Raw genomic sequence first — 23315 nt, 5'->3', positions numbered from 1 at the left:
TACTTTGTTAGTATACTTATTATTATTATACTTATTATTAATATACTTATTATTATTATTATTTATGAGTATATTAAATGTTATAACATTCAGTTAAACTTAAATTCAATACAAAAACTGCATGAGATTTTAGTGTTATTCAGATAGAAATAAGCGACACACTATATTTTTATACGCACTTTTAGGTGTTAACATCTCTTGGAAAAAAATTGATTTTTCTCTTTCGAAGCGAATATCGCCGGTATTGTAAGAGATAGAAAAAAAATTTAGACTGAAAACTCATTAACTTCTAAACACTCATTAAAATCGGAGGAGAACAGTTGGATCCCTTTCCTTATCAGTAATTATGTAACAAAAAGAATCAATGTATCCGATTCCAAACTATACATAACATATTTAATTAATCCAACACTTGCTGCCGTACAAGCACCATCCTGTCTTTGTTATTCGTTCAATAAAAAGAAAAGTAGGATGATTGTGTCGATTTGTGTCATTAAATAGAAAGCATCTGTTATTAGCCTTTTTTCAGTATTGTTATTTTACGAAAGCACGCAATGTGCTCTTACGAATGGGTAGTACATTGTTGTACTTCCCAGGATTGAATGTGAAATAGAACCTGAAAAAAATTTTGATGAATAGCTTGCTATTACAATTGTTTTGAAAGGGTTACATGTCTAATTAATAATTGTTCGCCGTGAATTTACATACCATTATGGAAAGAAAATATTGCGTGTCACAAAGAGTATAAATTCATTGGAATTATATTAGATATGTTCTTTTTTATTTGATTATATGCGGTTCTGCTTTTCATATTGCAAAACAGGACAAATATATTATTTCAATAAAAATAAAAAGTAGTACTTTTAAATATTGAATTTATAATAATAAGCTTGAGAAAAATAATATAAAATTATGTAGTATATGTATATATTTGTCATGAAAATTTTTTACATAATCGTCCATTTTATTTGTGAAATCTTACATTCAAAATATGTTAATTTATGTTATAAAATATCTTGCATATTTTTTAACCATGTAGTTATTGTTCCTAAAATAAAATTTAAATATTTCATGGAAAACTTAATTATTTGAAAAAACGTTGCTTCTATACAATTTAAATACAAAAATTAAAACTTTTTAATCATACACATGTATATATTTCAATGTGTGGATGTTTAAATATAACCATAATTCAATTCAGTCCAATTCTTATAAGGAGATTATAATTCAAAATTAATAAAATATAAAGAAATATAATTTACTAATTATTTAACTAATAAAACAAAGGAAAGGTATATCTTATGATCATAGATTTTACACTTATTATATACATTATCAAAAGTTCCGATATATACTTGATAGAGTTCTAAATTGTACGCAAAGAAACTTCGAACTTTATTCATCGTCATATTGTAGAAATTTAGTACTACAGATTCTGTAAGAACTTCAAACAGAATGATTGAGAAATATGGTTCGAGTTTTTAAACATTACGAAAAAAATTGTAAAATATTATATATTGTGTCATTGAAAGTGTGTGATACTTTTGATAATTTTGACATAATAATTGATCTTATTTATTAATCTGTGTCTAGTGTCTGTGTTAAGTGCGTAGATATCCTATAAAATATATCGGACATTTATATCTTTTTCGAGTTTTTCTATATTTTATATATAATTACATAATTGCGTGTGTAATAGTACATATGTGATATTATTATGTTTCCCCCTCAAACTTGTATGTACATGAATAATATGAATATTTTTTAACAATATATTATAAGAAAATATAAGGCCAAAATTAAAATTTTAAAGAGTTAACGAGTGCTCACTCGTGGAAAGCAAAATGACAATAAACGAGATTAATATATCGAGATTTTTGAAAATCTCGATATATTAATATTTTTGAAGTTAATGATTTCTAATTTCAATGCAACAAAAAGTTAAATATTATTTTCAAGATATGCTAATACTTCCTATATAAAATACATAATTGTATATTTTTAAATTTATATTTTGTACAATCACTTTTACATAGTCATTGTTAGCAAAAAATTGCAATATGCGACCGATGTTTTAATTACCTGAAACAACAATACATGTACTTGTTTTTATAGAAAGCGAAAATGATATATGTCACATTTTATAAGTTACAAATTTAGGTATATAGAGTTATTAACATTTGAAGTCTTAAATTATGTATATGAATATAAGATTTTATGTTTTTATTTGAATGTTATTTATGAATGTTATTTATGAATGTTTTTAAATGTAATTCTTATAAGATTATCACCATTTGAAATTCAAACAATACAAGGAAGATGCAATTGACTAATTTTTTATTATAATGAAATGAAGGAATAGAATATCTACATTACATCACCAAATATACTTACATCACCAAAAGTAGCGATGGATAAATGGAATAATTTTCCTGCTGTGATCTTAATTATGTTATTCGATCGGGCAATAATCAGAATGAGACCACGTGCAGTTGTGTGATGTAGATTATACTAATCAGTATATGCCATTTCTCCGACAAGTTTACACTAATTTAACATAAAATTTTGTATGAGTATTAATTTGATAATTTAAATCTGGAAAACACGGTAGTGTCTCGGCGCTAAGCATTGGCATGAAATACTGTCGTGCCTCCTTTACGTTAATATAACGTGAAGAAAAATAAAAATATTCAAATTTGTTAAAAATGGGACAATTTCGTTTTAAATATTATAATACAACAAAAGTTTCTTCATTAATGTAGCATTTTATTCTTTTCGTAAAATATTAACATTATTAAAAAAATATTAAAACGTGATTTGTTTTTAAAAAAAATAATAAATTTTCAAGAGGCTTTTAGAAATCAGCGCGGGAAAGAAGTGCACACAGATTAATAATTTTAATAATATTTTAATGAAGATTTATATACAGCTACTTATGGTAATTTTTTTTGTTTCGGTATAATATTATAGGTTTAATTCTCGATGTATTACCTGTTCTGTGACAATTCCTCCGATGTAGCAGAATATAAAAATATTGAAACTCATTGATAAATATGGAAAAAGATAAGATTAGTTTTGTCATATCAATTGTTTCCCAACTCTACGCAGAAAAAAATTTGTACTAAATTTGACGTATTTTAGGTGTCCAATGAGCCATTCAAATTTTTATGTAAATGTAATACGTATTATATGAGAAAATAATATTATTTATGTAAAAAATGAAGATAAAAATCATTTTGATACAATTTTAAAACAAATTTTGAAAGTATATTTAGTCAATAATATTAACATTCACATAATATATTGCATTAGTTTTATCTTAGAATTTACGTTTTCAAGCTATGTTTATTTTATATGTTCACCCTTTCATTGTGAATTGTGTTCCTTTAATATTAATAATTGTTGAATGTCAATTTAACACAAAATGTTCAAGCAACATAACACGTTAAATTAACATATGAGTATGTAAAAAATCCAATCTCTCTATTTTGTTCATGATCGGTTCTAACACGAATATAAAATGTTTTTTATAATGTAAAATTTAATACATGAGCTTTATTATACAATTTATCGTTTTTAATATATTTGTAATAATAACTATGTTTGACTTTTCATAAATAAGTGACATTCGTTTGTGTGAAATAAAATTTGCATTTTCTCACATCTATAGCGTACCGTAGCAGTATACCGTAGCATAATATCCAAACAAGCACATTATTGTCGTGCATCCCGTTAATTCCACAAAAGCTGGTTTATGCATAATACTTTCCAGTTGTGATATAAAACTGAAACAATTGTGATATAAAATGTATAAATGTGTAAATTTTTTTTATAAATAAGTCATACATTAAACTGATTAAACATACCTTTTCACGAATATAATTGACAATAAATTCCTTTTTAATAATCCATAAGAAAAAGAAAATTAATTTATCCTAATTTTAATGTAAACCTCTGACCTTTAAATGATTAATTATTAATTTAACTGACAATTTAGAACTTTTTTTATAGAGGATTAGCAAATATATGTTTTTTCCGAGTGTCTTTTTGTGAGTGAGTTTTGTAATACTTCAATATTCTTAAGTGATATTCTACGATAGCAGCCAGTTTTTGTTCAGCTTTATCTTTTTCTCTGTTTGATTTTGAAGTAATTCATGTAGTCACAGGTATAGCACGTTTAACTGATCACAAGCATGTATCGCGAAGACAGCAGCCAGACTGTAACCTCCGATAATACAAGTACTTATTACTAATATTACCAGTTATTGCAGAATTACCGCAATTTCATTTTGAGGTGTAAATCTCATATCAATTATTTTACTATAAATCGTACATGTCAGTGAACGCGTTGTAAAAATCTCGTTGCCAATGATGATAATAGCAGTTCTCATCGATTGCCCTAAGCCGTACAATAGGCAATCGCCTTGCATGATTATCCCAGATTATAATAATGAAACCGCTGAACTTCGCACGTTGTAACATCACTTCATGATGGTTGATCTTTTGCACGAGATTCCAGTCTTTCTCCATATATTGTATTAATTTGTGTATGTCATTGCTACGCTTCAGCAACTGTATACCAATATCAATAATGTATTGTGCTCATAAATCTGTTGATAAATGATCCTAAGATACTCAGTTTTTTCTTGATATCCTTTGCTTCAAATAACACATAGAAGATACATGGTATCGTTGTGACTGCTATTATGCTTGAACAAATGAAAATTTGCAGTAATATCATGATTTTACACCCTAGATTCAGTGTATTTATTCGGTGTATTTGTGACCTATAATTGCACCAATTGACTTGAGAAACTATCGACTAATTTGTAAATTGTAATTGTTATATTTTTTCGATCCGTAATCTTCTGATGCACGTTTCGAATATTTGACATGATCACTGCACGAAAGCACACAATATACTGCCACGGATATCTCATCGTACTGCAATATAAAAAAGCGCCTGCCAATCATCAGAAGAGTTTAATGAACGGTCTTAAAAAGTGTTTCTATAGATTGATGTTTTCTTTCTAACGTATTGCGTAATCAATGAGCACATTCAGTTCTGTATAATGGAAAACGTGGAAACATGGAACGTTTCTAATTGGTTACTCAATACTCATTACGCTTAAAATATCAATCCATACAAAGCTTCTTTATTCTGAGAGGGGCGTATATTAAATCGATATATTTGCCCATTCAAAGTTTCTATCACGCGAAGTCTGAGTGAATATCGCATGAAGGAAATGTTGAAGAGAAATCATTGAAAATGCACTTCAATTTAATAGCCTTTTTCGATTCGATAACATATTTTAATTAGTTTTTTTCGCATATTGATTAAATTAGAATAAATTAATAGAACTTTATTATTTATAAGTGATGATAAAAGTTATAATATCATAAAGAATAGGAAATATTATAAATAAATTTAGAAATTATTGAATATGAAAATTAGAAAAATATTTTGCTTAAAATTTTGAATAATTTCGTGTACAATAATTTTGTGTTATTATACATTATAATTAATTTTGTTAACTTTTGATACAAAATATATATTAAGTTTGAATGTGAATGTAATCGTAAAATGATTAACTTTATTGACCTTTAATAACTACAAGTCTTTTGACAAATTCTGAACGAATATTTTAATCGGGTCTAAACCATGATTTGCACTAGTATGATAGATACGTACGATTATATGTACGGTTGTAAAATTCTAAATTGTACGTAGAAAAACTTCGAACTTTTATTCCGTATGTTGTGAAAGTTTGATACTACAGACTCTGATACTACATACTCTGTATTTGAAACAAGAAATTTTGTTGTAAATATACAAGGTTTATAAAATTAGCTTACAATATTTTTCGCATTTTTCTATAAGCTTTTGTTTATAGTTATTGACATAATTTGAAAAATTTTTATCAAAATTTTTTTTGTTTACATATTTGGATTTTATAGAATTCATTTGATTAAAGAGAAATAATTAAAATCGTAATTGAAGCAGAAAGAAGCACTAATTTAATATATTCATATATAGAAATTAAAAATACTTTTAGTTTTGATTTTAATTCTGTAATATTAAAATTATTTTTTTACAATAATATAACTATGTTATCATAAAAATATTATAATGTATTTTGTAGTAACTTTACATGTATTTACATATATTTTTTATGATTTTGAGAATTTTAATAATTTTTTAATATCCAGTTAAACTTATATTTAACTAGTGAAACATTACGCATAATATTTTACGTGTTATGATATTGAAACATAATTATATGATGAAATGTCCTAAAATATGTTAGAAAATTTAAAATCTTTTTTCAAATTAAAAATTTTTTTTTTTACTACATTCCATTCTTCCTTATATGACATATACTCATATCGGGTCTTAGACTACTCCTTTTATCTCGGAAACAGAGCATTTTAGAAAAAAAAAAACGTTTCAGACAAAAGTTGCGGGTTTCTAAATGATCTATTTAGTGATCTGACCAATCTGATCTTGGTTGGTGTCACCAAGGTCAAAGCAATGTCACTTTGAATTTTTTAAATGAACCCTCTATTTTTCATTGCATATTCTTGTACCTCGAGAGCTTTTGAAAAAATTATAATAAAATAATTTTTCATGAAATACTTTTCGAATTATAAGGCTTTGCACTGAAAATTCATTTTTATGTAAAAATGAAACTAAGAGAAACAATCTCTAGTGATTTTTTATCTTACAAATGTTATCCAAGACATGATCCTAAACGACATTCAAGAGATTTTAGTCGTCAGTCGGACATCTTGCATAATGCTAATGCCGGCGGTACTGTAACGTTCAAGTTTTGTCTGAAACGTTTTTTTCTAAAATGTTTTGTTTCCGAGACAAAAGGAGTGTATGGGTGATCTGAGCCTGTATATAAAAAAAAAGAATTATTATATCCGATTCCAAACTGCACTTGGCATATTTAATTAATCGCTTGCTGCCACACATCGTCTTGTCTTTGTTACTTATGCAATAATAAGAAAAATGAGACGATGTTATGTCGATTTGTATCACTAGATAGAAAGCACCCGATATCAGCCTTTTTTTCAGTATATCATGAAAGCACGCAATGCACTGTCACGAATGGGTAGTTCATTGTACCAGAGTTGAATATGAAGTAGAGCCTGAGCAAACCTTCGAAAACTTTTGGATAATATTACAACTGCTTTGAAAGGGTATATCCGATCAATAATTGTTCGCCGTGAATTTATATACCAATTATGCAAAGAAAATGTTGCGTGTCACAAGAAAAATAAATTCACTGTAATTACCAGATATGTTTTTTTTTTATTCGATATGCATACTTCCCATATTTTTAAAACTGATAAATATAAAATTTCGCTAAAAGTAAAAATAAATACTTTTCAGTATACATATAAAAATTATAATAATATAATATATACAGAAAGAAAAATTATAGAAAATTATATGATACATTTAAAAATAATTTGATAACTGACAATCTCAGATTTTACATAAACATTGATTTTATTTACTAAATCTTATTTTCAAGATATATTTATGTATTCTACAAAATATATATATTATGCATATTTTTTTACGTTTCATTAACTATGTTTTACATAGTCATTGTTCGTAAGAAATTTAAATATACCATAGAAGTTTTAATTATCTGAAACAAATATGTTTGTTTCTACACAATGCAAAGCAGTATATATTATTCTACAAGATACATTAAAATTTGTACATTTTTTTTGAAATTTCAAATTATGCTCATAATTAATGGACATAATGTATGGACATAATCATAATAGATAATTCAATTCAGCAATCCACTTTTTTAAAGTGATTATACTTCATAATTAATAAAATATTAATAATATATGGAAAATTAGTTTACTATTTAATGAAACAAAAGAAAGATATATTTGTATAACTTACATCACCAAAAGTTGTGATAGATAAATGGAATAATTTTCCTGCTGTAAACTTAATTACATCATTCGATCGGGCGATAATCAGAATGAGACCGCGTGCAGTTTTGTGATGTAGATTGTACCAGTCAGTCATATATGTCATTTCCCCGACCAGTTTACACTAACAAATTGACACAAAAGTAAAATTTTTTATGAAAGAATTTAATAATTGGATTAATAAAAAGTTAAAAATAAGTATTCATCCTTCGTTGAAAGTTAGGTAATTACAATTTAGCATTTTGTTTCTATTAATCTAAGTGTTGTAATTAATTACATTACATTCTTTCTAAAAATATTGACTGCGTTGAGCAGACAAAGCTGCGCAGTAAGTGATTCTTTATTATAATACGATACTTTATTATAATACGCGCACATCTCCATTAATATACCTATTGAAAAGTTAAAAGTAGGAACCAATGGCCACGTTTATTTTGCAGTTTTTTTTTCTCTGCACTCTGATTGGATTAGTTTCAAATCTAGAGAAATCGGTCTCTCTCTCAACGAAGAAAAAATAACACAATTGCAATTAAACTATTATGTATTGAACATGGTCAATAATTATTTTAAAAAATGTCAAAATCAGATGTATCCAGTATGTCGATAACTTTTAACGACAGATTAGTACATTTTGTTATCGTTGCATAAATAATATGGTACAAAAAATATTGTACAACGACATAATAATATCGAACTGTCGTTAAGGGCTTCTTTCATCAATTTTTGGTTAAATTAATAGAAATCAATTCCTAGAAGCGCCAACAGCAATTTAATGCATCAGAACGCCTCCTTTTTCTTTCTCTTCTGAAATAACTGTTTTATTCTCACAATGGCCATCATGATGATTGAATAAATCGATTACCGTTAACTAGAGTTGATGAAAGAGGCTCTAAGATTTATTGGTTTCAATGTGTTTTAGTTTTTAACCTGCTCTGTGATAATCTCTCCGATGTAGCAAAATATAAAGATATTGAAACACAATGATAAATACAATATGCCATAAGATATTATTTTTGTTACATCGAACGTTTCCCAAGCCTAAAAATTAAAACATAAGCTTATTTTTTATTTTATAATGATTTTCTATATATATTTTATAATAGAATAACAATGTTTTTGTTTTTCATAAGTAAATGACAGTAGGTATGCCTAATAAGTTTTTCATTTTTATGATCGCTAGCCTACCGTAATAATGTAATATCCAAGCATGCATATGGTTATCGCGCTTCCAACTAATTCCACAAGAGCGACTTTATGCATAATACTTTCCAGTTGTGATATAAAACTGAAACGTGTAAATGTACATAAATGATACAGTAAAATTTTGTTGTAAATAAGTAGGGTGCGAATGTTCGGGCACGAATGGCTCGGGATACTCGTGGAGAACCACTGTGTGCAAGTGAGTCGGATGCTCATTGAAATAAAATAGCAACATTTCTCGTGAAAAAATTCGCCGACTGTACTCGATTTATTCGAATATATCTCTTGGCGTGCGACCTACTCAATGCTTTTCAATTGCTTAACATATTTTAACACAAACGTACACACAAGAATACACAAAATGTAGCATTGTGCAATTCAATTGGAACAGAATACGCTATGCACGGTTGAGATATACGTAACGTAACTTGTAGATTTTCGACAATGAATTTTAGAACACAGCCTGTAAAGGCTGCTAAAGTAATCTGCCAATAATTTCGATTTATACAAATATTATTTATATTTATTACTTTGCTCGTGTCGATTCACAGAATATGAAATTATCTTATACAAGTAGGTAGAATAATGCTTACAATAAAGTCGATCCGGTTTTGTAAAAACATCAAAAATATTTTTAACAATTTCATCAATTGAGGCCAATTTTTCCTCTAAAGATTTCGTACATTTTGAGGAAAAAGGTTCTCACGTGATCTCGAATCAACTAAAAAATACAAAAAAAATTTCTGCGCTCTATTTCCTTTGAATAGGCGCCAACCGAGATATATTTGGATAGATCGTGTACAATCGGGCTTTGAGTTATTTCTCCTCGAAAAATGTTGCTATCTCATTTCAACGAGCATCCGACTCATTCGCACGAAGCGGTTCTTCGCGCACCATGGGATGCCTGAACATCCGTGCCTTATATCATAAATAAGTCACCGTAAGGGTGGAATCCCACAATACTTGATTTCTTACATGCAGCGCTTAATGTATGAACGAATTCTAGGATACATTAGAGCAGCTATGTATGCATACTTATCATTCAAGAAATTGATCATTGTGTGATTCCATCTTTATATTGTATTTATATTTCTCATTAATACAACTGACAATAAATTCACTTTTAATAATACATAAGAAAAAGAAAATTAATTTATTCTAATTTTAATGTAAGTATCTATTTTTTTAAATGATTAATTATTAATTTAAATGATATATTAATTTAAATGAATAATTTAGAAATTTTCTATAGAATATTAAAGGATGTGTATTGCTTTTAATGAGTGTCCGCTTGTGAAATACCTCAATATTCTTAGATGGCGTTCTACAATAGTAGCCAGATTTCTTTCAGTTTTACCATTTTCCTTTGCTTTATTTTTAATTAATTCATGCAGCCACGCGTATAGCACGTTTAACTGACCACAAGCATGTATCGCGAAGACAGCAGCCAAACTGCAACCACCGGCATTACAGAAACTTATTACTAATAGTACCAAGTTTTGGAAAACTAACGCGATTTCGTTCACAGGAGTAAATCTTGTGTCGATGACTTTGTTGTAAATTGGACACGTCATCAGATGTGTTGTAAAAGTCTCGTTGCCGATGATGATAGTTGCAGTTTTCATCGATTGTCCGAAGCCGACAAATAGACAACCACTTTGCATCATTATTCCGCAAATTATAGTAATGAAACGGCCGAATTTGGCATGCTGCAGCATCACTTCTCGTTCATCGATCCTTTGCATAAGATTCCAGTCTGTCTCCATATGTCGTATTAATATTTGAATGTCATCACTACGCTTCAGCAACACCCAGTAATGTATCGAGCTCACAGATCTGTTGATTAGTGGCCCCACGGCATGCAATTTTTGCTTGATATTTTGTGCCTCAAATAATACATACAATAAACATGGTATCGTTGTGACTGCTATTATGCTTGAACAAATGAAAATTTGTAGTAATATCATGATTTTGCATAATGAACTCGATACATTTATTTGTGGCCACGCACCGATTGGTTTCAAAAGCCATCGATTAAATTGTAAATTGTAATCGGTACGTGTTTTTAGTTTGTCACTTTCTAATGCACATTTGGAATTTGACATGATCGTTGCACGAAAGCACACAATGTACTGCCATGGATGAACAACTCATCGTACCGGAATATGAAGAAGCGCCTGCGTCAATCTTCAGAAGAGTTTAATAATCGGCCTAACATTATAAAGGGCTTTCACGCTTGGATTGATATTTCCTTCACAACTGCCGTAACCAATAAGGACATTCAGTTCCGTGTAATAGTAAACGCAAAACATCTCTGATTGGTGAAGCGATATACACGGATATGAATCCATATAAAAGCACCCTCACTCTGAGACGGGCATAGGTTCAATCGATATATTTGCTCGTTGAGAGCACAGTGAAAGAAACCATGGTTGAGACTTTCTATTGTCCGAAGTCTGAGTGAATATGGTGTGTCATGAACATTGTGAGGAAAGATTCGTGTAAGACATTGAAAGTGACTTCAACTTAATGAACTTTTATGATATTTTTTTAAACTATATCAGCGTTTTCTGCGTATTGATTAACAGAATAAATAAGTGGAGTTTTATTATTTTTAAATAGTGATGAAGATTATATTACAATATTATGAGATATAGAAAATATTATAAATGTATGAAAATCAGAAAAATATATTGTATAAATTTTTGAATAATTTGATGACTAATTACTCTGGGCAGTTCTAATATTATAATTTTGCTCATCAACTTTTTGTGCGTATACACACACACACACACACACACACACACACACACACACACACACACACACACACACAGTGTGTATATATTAAGTGAATGTGAGTGCAAAATGATTAACATTATTATCCTCTCTGACTATCTTTTTGACCAGAGCTGAAATTTTAATCACGTCTGAACACAATGGCACTTATATATGATCATACTTACGATTCATGTGTATGGCTGTAGAGTCCTAAATTGTAGAAAAGCTTCAAACTTTTGTTCATCCATATTAGAGGTTCGATATTATGGATTTTGTACTTCAAACAGGACATTTTGCTGTAAAAATAGTTTTAGAATAAAACTTCTCTGCACACATTTTTTTTGCATTTTTCTGTAAAGCTCTTGCTTACAGTTTTCGACTTAACTTTTAAAATTTTACCACTACGTTTCTGTTCTATGCTTAGATAAGAATACTCTCAGTTGTAATAATATAAGAAAAACATTCAACATATCCGATTGCAAATTGCGATCGTCATGTTTATTTAATCCAACGCTTCCTGTCATACATTAGATGCTTTCCATTGTGTAATACAAGCGACACTAGTGTTCGACAACAATGTAGTGTATTATTATAATCACTAGTTGACACACAATCGTTATTTTCTTTTGTATTTCATAAGTAACAAAGACAGAACGATGTCGATTTGTCATGAAATGAAAAGTATCCACTACCAGCATATGTTCAGTATAATTATGAAAGCACGCAATGCACTGTCACGAATGGGTAGTTCATTGAACTAGAATTGAATTTGAAGTAGAGCCTGAGCAAACCTTCGAAAACGTTGGATAACGTTGAATAACGTGATATTACAACTGCTTCAGAAAAGTAGCATGTTTAGTCAATAATTGTTTGTCGCGAATTTGTAGTACTATCCTTAGAAAGAATATCGCGTGTCTCGCGTGTCTCGCGTGTCGCGGAGAATAAATTCATAGAAATGAATACGCTTTCTAGGAATCTACCTATTATGTTGTTTTTCATTCGATTATATGCAGTATCATACTGCTTCTCTTACTGTTAAAAAGGTACACATAAAAATTTCGATAAAAATGAAAATTGGTACTTTTCAACATAGAAATTACAATAACAGTCATTAAAAAAATTATAAAATATATGTATATAATATTTGAAAATAATTTAATGACTGACAATCTCAGGTTTTATATAATTTTTGATTTTATTTACTAAAACTTATTTTCAATGTATTTATTTATTCTACAAAATATATATTATGCATATTTCTTAACGTATGTTTCACTAATCATTTTACGTAGTCATTGTTCGTAAGAAATTTAAATATACCACAGAAGTTTTAATTACCTGAAACAACATGTTTATTTTTACACAATGCAAAGCAATACATACCATTCTATAAAGTAAATTAAAATTTTAAATTTCAAATCATACAATACTTGTATAAATTAAATGTATGAACATAATGGAAATTCAATTCAATAGTTCAATTTTTATAAGATGATCATAATTCGCAATTAATAAAATATATAGAAAATTAATTCATTCTTTAACGAAACAAAAGAAAGATATATTTGCATTACTTACATTACCAAATGTTGCGATAGACAAACGGAATAGTTTTCCTGCTGTGATCTTAATTACGTCATTTGATCGAGCGATAATCAGAATAAGACTACGTGCAGTTTTATGATGTAGATTATACCAGTCAGTCATATATACCATTTGCCCGACAAGTCTGCACTAACAAATTGACATAAGAGTTAAATTTTCTATGAAAAGTACTCGACAGTCCGATTAATAAGATGTTAAAAATAAGTATCCAGTTTTGTTAAAAGTTAGGTAATTATATTTTAGAATTTTTTCTATTAATATAAGAGTATTATACTCCACTTTCTTCTAAAAATTTACCTGCGTTTAGCAGGCAAAAGTTCAGTAAGCGCTTAATGATTGTTTATTATAACATGCTTTTTTATTATAATACATTTATAATTCTAATATCATAGATTTATTGAAAAACTGGAAACAGAAACCAATGGCTACGTTCATTTATTTTGCAGTTTTCTCTGTAATGCGCACAGGATTATTATTTTAGATCTAGAAAAAAATAGTTTCATATATCTCAACAAAAAAACTTCTAATATTTGCAAATGGAACATTGTGTATTGAACGCGGTCATTGACTGAATTATCAAAATCATTTTCAGTATCTCAATTTTATAATTTTTAACAGATAACGACAGATTTGTATCATTATGTTATTGACACACAGATATTGTAAAAACAATGATAATGTAACGATACCGAACTGTCATTAAGAGTCACAGAATTGAGGTACTGGTTTCAATATCTTTTAATTCTTAACCTGTTCTGTGATAATCTCTCCGATGTAGCAGAATATAAATATATTGAAACCCATCGATAAATATACAATAAGGGAAGATGTTACTTTTCCTGTATCAAGTGTTTCCCAAGCCTACACAGTTGGAAAATTTGTATTAAATTTATAACGTATTTTTGTTGATCCATTCAAATTTATTGTGCTAATGTAACACAAGTATGTTATAAAGTAATGCAATTGTTATATAAAAAATTCACATAAAAACACTTTAATACAATGTAAAATCAAATTGCGAAGATATATTTCTTGAATGATACTAACATTTATAATATGTTAAATTAATACGTGATTTTATGATAAATTAATACACTTAATTCATTTATTTTAAAATTAAATTTTAAAAATTCGTTTTTTGTTATACATTAATCTATTTATGAATCTTATTTTTTTAATACTAATTGTTGTATCCATTAATTTAATACGAAATGTTCAAACAATATAATAACATTATTTTAAATTAACACATGAGTATGTTAAAAATTTTACACAATACCTTGTCAACCGATTTTTTAATACAAATCCAAAATATTTTTTATTATGTAAAATTAAAAATTAGAGCATGTCTTTATTGTATAAATAACGTTTTTAATACATGTTTTATAGTAGAATTGCGATATTTTCTTTCTTGTGAATAAACATATTTTAATTTTAATGTTTAACGAATAAATATATTCTAATAAGATTTTCTTACATTTCTAGCGTACCGTAATAGTATAATATCCAAGTAAGGACATGATTATCGTGCACCCTGTTAATTCCACAAGAGCGGCTTTATGCATAATGCTTTCCACTTGTGATATAAAACTGAAACATATAAATGTATATAACGCAGTAAAATTTTTTTATAGTCATCGGTTCATTGAACTTATGCTTTTTATGATCACAATTCACTACGAACTTCCTTCTTAATTCACAAGAATTAATTCGCAAAAAAATTTATTCTAATTTTAATGTAAATCTGTCTATTTTATTAATTGTTGATTATTAATTTGAATGTAATTTAGAAGTTTTTTATAGAATACTATAGAAGATATGTATTCTTTTTTATCGAGTGCCTGCTTGTAAAATACCTTAATATTCTTAGATGATGTTCTATGATAGCAGCCAGTTTTTGTTCAGCTTTATCATTTTCCTTCGCATTGTTTTCAATTAATTCATGTAGCCACGCGTATAGCACGTTCAACTGACCACAAGCATGTATCGCGAAGACAGCAGCCAGACTGCAACCACCGGCAGTACAGAAACTTATCACTAATATTACCAGGTTTTGCAGAATCAACGCGATTTCATTCAGAGGGGTAAATCTCGTATCGATAATTTTGCTGTAAATCGGACACGTTGTCAGATGCGTTATAAAAGTCTCGTTGCCAATTGTGATAGTAGCAGTTTTCATTGATTGTCTTAGGGCGAACAATAGACAACCACCCTGCAGCATTATCCCACAAATTATGGTAATGAAACGACCGAACTTGGCATATTGCAACATCACTTCATGTTCGTCGATTCTTTGCACGAGATTCCAATCTATTTCCATATGTCGTATCAATTTGTGAATGTCATCTCTACGTTTGAGCAACACCCAATAATGCATCGAGCTCATAAATCTGTTGATCAGTGGCATCATAGTATTTAGTTTTTGCTGGATATTCTCTGCCTCAAATAGCACATATAATAAACACGGTATCGTTGGGACTGCTATTATGCTTGAACAAATGAAAATTTGAAGTAATATCACGATTCTACACACTGAACTCGATGTATTTATTTTTGGCCACGCACCGATTGGTTTGAGCAACCATCGATTAAATTGTAAACTGTAATCAATGTGTTTTTTTGATCCCTCTTTTTTGGGCGTACATTTGGAATTTGACATGATCACTGCACGACGAAAGCACACAATGTACTGCCATGGATGGATACTTCATCGTACTGGAAGAAGCGCCTGCGCCAATTTTCAGAAAAGTTTTATGATCGGTCTAACATTATAAAACTTCCATATGGATTGATATTTTCTTCACAATGCATATCACGTAACCAATAAGGACATTCAGTTCCGTGTAATAAAAAACGTGGAACGTCTCCGATTGGCTGCGCGGATAATATCAATATCCATATAGAAGTACCCTTACTTGGACAGAGGCGTATATTCAATCGATGTATTTGCTCGTTGAGAGTTTCTATTGTCTGAAGTTTGAATATCGCGTGTCATGAACGTTGTAAGAAAAGGGTGTATTGACATTGAAAGTTCTCTAAATTAACAAGCTTTTTTGATTCGATAATATTTTTTAATTACGTTTTTTGTATATTGATAGAATAAATTATAGTTTTTTATTATTAATAGTCATGAAAGTTACAATATTATGAAATATAGAAAATATATTTATACATATGGAAATCAGAAATATACATTGCTTAAGTTTTTGCATAATTTAAATTTGCATAATTAAAGTGACTAATATCTCTGTACCATTCTAACATTACAATTAATTTTATTTATTAAACTTTTGGTTTAATATAAGTAATGTTAAGTAGTGAGAATGAAGTAATCATAAAGTAATTAATTAATTATTAGTCTTCGACTACAGCTATGGATCTTTTGATTCAAGCAAAAATGTTAGTCGATTAACACTTATATATGGTTGATGTTACGAGTCTAAATTATAAAAACACTTTGAATCTTTATTGATCGAATTGTGGAGGTTCAGTACAGATCCTGCAGGTATTTATATATACAGAATGATTTAGAAATCTGATTTGAGATATTATGGCATTTATGAGAAAAAATATTAGTAGCATATATCTTTGAAAATATTAATAATAATAATGATTCTTAATGATTCTTAATGTTGATTATGGTTAATAATGTTGATAATGGTTTTATTGTTGATTTTGATGTATAATTATTGATTTTATTTAATTTGCATTTGTTACGCGCATGGTGTCCTACATAGTATAGTGTATAAAATATCTATATCTTTTTAGAATTTTTTTATGTTTTACACATAATTGCATAATTGTTTGCGTAATTATATATATTTGATTTGATCATTATGTTTCCTCTTAAGAATATGAACAACATGATTATGTAATTATTTTATTTTGATGGTATGTCAAATCTTACTTTACACAATCTATAATTCATGATCAAATTCGGAACAGAATTTTATTTATAATTTTGTCGCATAACATAGAAAATATTTGAAGAAGTAAAATAGATATATACAGAAAATATGTATTACTGATACATATTTTCTGCATATTTGATTTCTTCAAATATTTCTTATGTTATAATTTTGTGTGTCGTCTAACACTCGAAATTATAAATAGAATTCTACACTGTTAAATCTGAAGTGCTAAATTTAACTTAATGTGAGTCGCCACTGCTCCTACTCAATCATGTAGGATTTCAATATTTTTATATTCTGCTACATTGGAGGAATTGTCACAGAACAGGTAATACGTCGAAATTTAAAATATACTGAAACAAAAGAAATTATGTTTTAATATTTTCTTAACAATGAAGAACAATCAATATTTTAAGAAAAGAATATGAAAAAATTTTTATTAAATTATAATTTATTAAAATAAAATTATCTCATTTTTAACAAATTGAAAAATGTTTATTTTTTTTTAATGTTATTTAATCCAAATTATCAAATTATCAAATTCTTATACTCATACAAAATTTTATGTCAAATTAGTGTAAACTTGTTGGAGAAATGGCACATATGACTGATTGGTATAATCTACATCACAGTGCACGTAGTCTCATTTTTTTTACTGAAATGCAATTATTTTATACTGAAACAATTATTTTATACTGGTTATTTGACACTATACAATTTGACATTATATGTTTTTGGCACTATAGATTTAACAGTATATTTCGAATTTAATCGCAAATAATAAATTGGACTTAAGAGTATAATTCCATAAAAAATTTGAATTTTATTAGTTAAGTAATTTAAGTAATTATGTTCGCGAAGGAAATTAATGACAAATGATGCCTGAAAATCTCTATACTAATGTTTTTGAAGTCGGTGATTTTTAATTTCTGTGCAATATGTGCAATAAGTGGTTGAATCTTTATTTTTAGGATATATTAATTTGGTTTATATAAAACATATATATTTATATTTCATATATTTCCTGACTTATCTTTTACATTGTTTCCTGAATTATCTTTTATATAATTATTGCAAAAAATTTAAATATTGAATTTTTAATTATCTAAAACATCACTATACTTGTTTCTGTGGAAAGTAAAAAAAATGTATGTATATCAAATTCTCTAAATTAAAGATATTGATAGACTTTTTAAAATTTTATATCTTAAATCAAACACACTCATATAATTGAATATATAGATATTTTAAAGGTAATGGATATTTTAATTATAGTTCAATTATTATAAAATAATCATAATTTGAAATTGATAAAGTACAAAAAAGATACAATTTATTAACCAAAGGAAGTAACAATATATTTGTGTTACTTACATTATCAAAAGTTGCGATAGACAAATGGAATAACTTTCCTGTTGTGATCTTAATTAAAGAATCGAAATTACGTTATTCGATCGAGCAATAATCAGAATGAGACTACGTGTAATGTAGATTATACCAATCAGTCATACCATTTCTCCGACAAGTTTACACTAATTTGACATAAAATTTTGTATGAGAATTTGATGATTTGGATTAAATTAAATAATGTTAAAGAAAACAAACATTTTTCAATTTGTTAAAAATGAGACAATTTTATTTTAATATATTGTAATTTAATAAAAATTTTTTTATTCTTTTCTTAAAATATTGACTTCATTGTTAAGAAAATATTAAAACATGACTTCTTTTATTTCAATTGTATATTTTAAATTTCGTATTACCTGTTCTGTGACAATTCCTCCAAGCAGAGTATAAAAATATTGAAACCCATTGGTACATGTATAAAAAGATTTTTGCTGTATCAAGTATTTCTCATGCCTACGTAGTTACAAAATTTGTGTTGAAAGAAGGTCAATAAATTTTTTGAGCCCGATCCGATTTTTAACAATTTTTTTTTATTAAAAAGTTAAGTATTATAACACTCATAAAATTGCAAAACAATAACAAATCACAAAATATAAAAGTCAACAAATTTAAATGGACTGGCAAGATAACAATGGCTAAATTTATTTTGTATATTCTTTTTATGATATGTGTATGCACGTGAACGTTTCAGATTGTATTGAGGAAAGATCTGTGAACCGAATTTTGTGAGATGAGATCCTTGAATAATTCATTTTACATATTATGTTTAATGCGTAACTAATTCTGTGCGTTGCTGAAAAAGACTAAGTAAAGTCCGAAACGTCCACGTGTATATATCATAGAAAGAATTTAGTCATTGTCATTTTGTTAGCTCGTTTAAATTTTTTTGTATCATATAATCATTAGAAATGTTAAAATTATATATACAGAAATTCAATTTAAAGGCTTAATTAATTATTTATCTAAATATTACACTATAATACAATACAATGAGCCCTTTTTATGACGAAAAATGAACGAGAGAGAGAATAAAATATTTTCGTTCATTATTTTATATTATACTTCTTTGTTATCATATTAACATTATTTTAGAGTATCTATTGTCGTATACTTATTTCTGTACCTTTTTGATATGCTCTTATATGTTAAGAATAATTAAAAAATTCATTATGAGCTATATTCATTTTCGTGTTAAAGACGATAGACAGTCTAAACTGACATTAATGATGACAAAGCAATATAATGAGCAATAATATTTTATTGATTTATTTTTTAATCATGAAAAGAATGATATATGTAGATTAATAACACAGGAAAATGATATACTGCACGATATATTAACTCATCATACCAAGCGCCTGTGCCGATCTTCAGAAGAGTTTTGATAATCAGTCTAACATTAAACGATTCTTTCATTAATATTTTTATTCTTGTTGTATTGTGACCATAATTTGTATTGTAACCAATGAGAACATTCAATTCCGTCTAACTGCAGAAAGCACGGAATGCCTCTGACTGGTTCCATGGTGCACGTTATGCAGAAAATATGAATCCATACAGAAGCATCCTTATTCTAAGAGGAGCGGATTTTCGTCGATATATATTTGCTCGTGGAAAATTTCTATTGTCCAAAGTCTGAGTGAATATCGCGTGTCGTGAATAGGAAAGATTCGTGTGTCATTCATTGAAAGTGCTTCAGTTGAACGGATATTTTGATTCGATAATATTTTAATTACGTTTTTCACATATTGATCAACAAATTAAATTATATAATAAATTATATAATAATTGATTTTTATTATTTGTAAATGATAAAAAGAATTGTGCTCAAGATATGAGTTGATATCATGTTGATACTATGAAATAAAGAAGTATAATAGTTGAAATAAAGAAATATAATATCTGCATGAAATAAAGAAAATATTACAAATGGATATATGAAAATCAACATATGATTTTTAAATTTTGGAATAATTTGGTGGCCAATAACACAAAAAATAAATAATATTTTTTCATTATAATTAATTTTATTTAACTTTTGCTTAAAAATTTAAAGTATATATTAGGTTGTGCAAATGTACATATGTGAATAATTATAAAATGATTAACATCATTATCTTCGATTATTGCTACGGATCTTTTGGTTCCGAGTGAAAATTTTAATCGGATCTAAATGTAATTAGCACTTTTGTGCTAATAGTGGTACTTACGGTTGATATATACCGCTGTGGAGTTTTAAATTGTACGTAGAAAAACTTCAAACTTTTGTTCATCAGTATCGATGAAGTTTCAGATTTTGTACTTCAGACAGAACGCTTTACTTTAAAAATTTTAGACAAGTTTTAGATAAAGCTTCTCCGCTTAAAATTTTTCGCATTTTCCTGTAAAACTCTTATTTACAGTTTTTAATATAATTTTTTTAATTTAATTTTTTATAAAAAAAATGTTCTTTCGTTTACATTATTTAGATTCTATATAGTTTACATTATTTAGATTCTATATAGTTCATCGTTTGATTAAAAAGAAAATAATTAAAATCATATATGAATCATAATTTATATTTGTGGAAAAAGTGAAAAAAAGCTTCGATTTAAAATACTCATAGATGTGGAAATTAAAAATGCTTTTAATTTCAATTCTGTAGATGTAATTCCAAATGATCCTTGCTCGCATTTAACTTAAAATTTTGCACATAAATTCTATTTAATGTGAGAAATAAAAAAATTCTGTGATAATAAAATTATTGTTTTAATGTAATAGTACATTTATGCTATGATAATATGATCATAAAAAAATTGTAATGTATTGTGCTAGTAATACATTTATAAATAAATTAAAATGACAATTTAGGCTCATAATGAGTAAACCACTGAATTATAATTGCCTTTTTAGTCAACACAGGATATCAGTGTAAAAAATTTTTTTATTTTATGTAATTGATACAAACAAATAATAATGTATACCGACTTCAGATTTGAGTGTTCTTCATTTTGTGATACAAATATCGTTTTATTTTTCTTTATACTCATTGAATAACAAAGAGAACGATACTGTTCGAATGATGTGTCGATTTATATCATCAAAAACCACTCACTAGCAGCTTATATGATCAGCATGATTACTTCATTAAATGCAATGTGCGTTATGAGTGGGCATTCTATAAAATAGATTAAAGTTTGAAATTTTACATCATGTACACTCGTATAATTAAATCTATTAAAATCTTTTAAAAATAATGAATAATTATTTTTTTATTAACTGAAGGAAGCAACGATATATATTACTTACATCACCAAAAGTTGCAATGGATAAATGGAATAATTTTCCCGCTGTTATCTTAATTACGTTATTTGATCGGACGATAATCAAAATGAGACTGCGTGCAATTTTGTGATGTAGATTATACCAATCAATCATATATGCCATTTCCCCAACATGTTTGCAGTTATATGAAAAGAATTTAACAATTATATTAATAAGATGTTAAAAATAAATGTTCAGGTTCGTTAAAAGTTAGATAACTATATTTTTTCAATTAATATAAAAATATTATATTCACTTTTTTTCTAAACATAGCTGTGTTAAAAAGACAAAGCAGCTCAATAATTCTTCATTATAATATGTATCTTATTATAATACGTTTCTAATAACATAACTCTATCGAAAAATTGCAAAGGTAGAATTCAATGCCGCGTTTATTTTACAATTTGATAGTTTTCTTTGTGATTTTCGCTGATTGAATTATATTTTTAAATATAGTGAAATAGTTCTACTTTTACCTCAACAAAGAAAACCTCTATAACACATGTAAATAAAACATTGTGATTGAATGCGGTCATTGACTGAATTATCAAAGAATATCAAAATCTGACATTTCAATTAGCATCAATTCTGTTAATCTTATGACAATTAGTATCGTTACATTATCGCTACGTAGATAATAGGGAGTTTTTGCAATACCATTTATCCAAATACGGTGAAAAAAAACGTTCAGATTAGATTATTTTCTTCTTAACATGTAATGAAGAAAAGGATAACGTGATTTTAGCGTTCATCGTATCTGGATTCATATTATTACAAAACTCCACAATAAAGAAATTGCGTAACGACCACATAACAATACGGAAATTTCGTTAAGAATTGGAATATATTAGTTTCAATATCTTTTATAATAATTCTTAACTTGCTCTGTAATAATCTTTCCGATGAAGCAAAATATGAAGCTGTTAAAACACAACGATAAATTCAATAAGACATTGTTATTCTTGCTGCATCGAACGTTTCCCAAGCCTAAAAATTAAAATATGGGCTTATTTTTATCGTATAATTTATGTGTGATTCTCTATACTATATACAGAGCGGCTCCAAATTTTGGCCCCACCTGTTCTGAGTAGATAGAGCGAACTTAAACTGAGTCGAAAAGTCTTCTATTATTTTGCAATGCTC

General features: G+C 27.5%; 2 protein-coding genes and 1 pseudogene across 2 annotated transcripts; all 3 read right to left on the bottom strand.

Moving 5' to 3' along the window:
- Positions 1-2028: 2028 nt before the first annotated feature.
- LOC108685933 lies at positions 2029-6744 on the bottom strand (annotated as a pseudogene).
- Positions 6745-7610: 866 nt separating this feature from the next.
- Positions 7611-11270, bottom strand: LOC108685956. Its single transcript, XM_018190974.1, has 5 exons — positions 10468-11270; positions 9151-9250; positions 8893-9003; positions 7934-8089; positions 7611-7664 (listed from the first exon to the last, which is right to left on the bottom strand). Exons 1-5 carry the CDS (start codon positions 11268-11270, stop codon positions 7611-7613), a joined length of 1224 nt encoding a protein of 407 aa, XP_018046463.1.
- Positions 11271-13230: 1960 nt separating this feature from the next.
- On the bottom strand, positions 13231-16210 carry LOC108685932 (odorant receptor 82a-like). Its single transcript, XM_018190947.1, has 5 exons — positions 15408-16210; positions 15042-15141; positions 14302-14412; positions 13525-13680; positions 13231-13284 (listed from the first exon to the last, which is right to left on the bottom strand). Exons 1-5 carry the CDS (start codon positions 16208-16210, stop codon positions 13231-13233), a joined length of 1224 nt encoding a protein of 407 aa, XP_018046436.1.
- Positions 16211-23315: the final 7105 nt, after the last annotated feature.

The sequence above is a fragment of the Atta colombica genome, unplaced genomic scaffold, assembly GCF_001594045.1.
Source record: "Atta colombica isolate Treedump-2 unplaced genomic scaffold, Acol1.0 scaffold162, whole genome shotgun sequence".
NCBI classification, from domain to species: Eukaryota; Metazoa; Arthropoda; class Insecta; order Hymenoptera; family Formicidae; genus Atta; species Atta colombica.
This window is presented reverse-complemented; position numbering and strand designations above follow the sequence as displayed.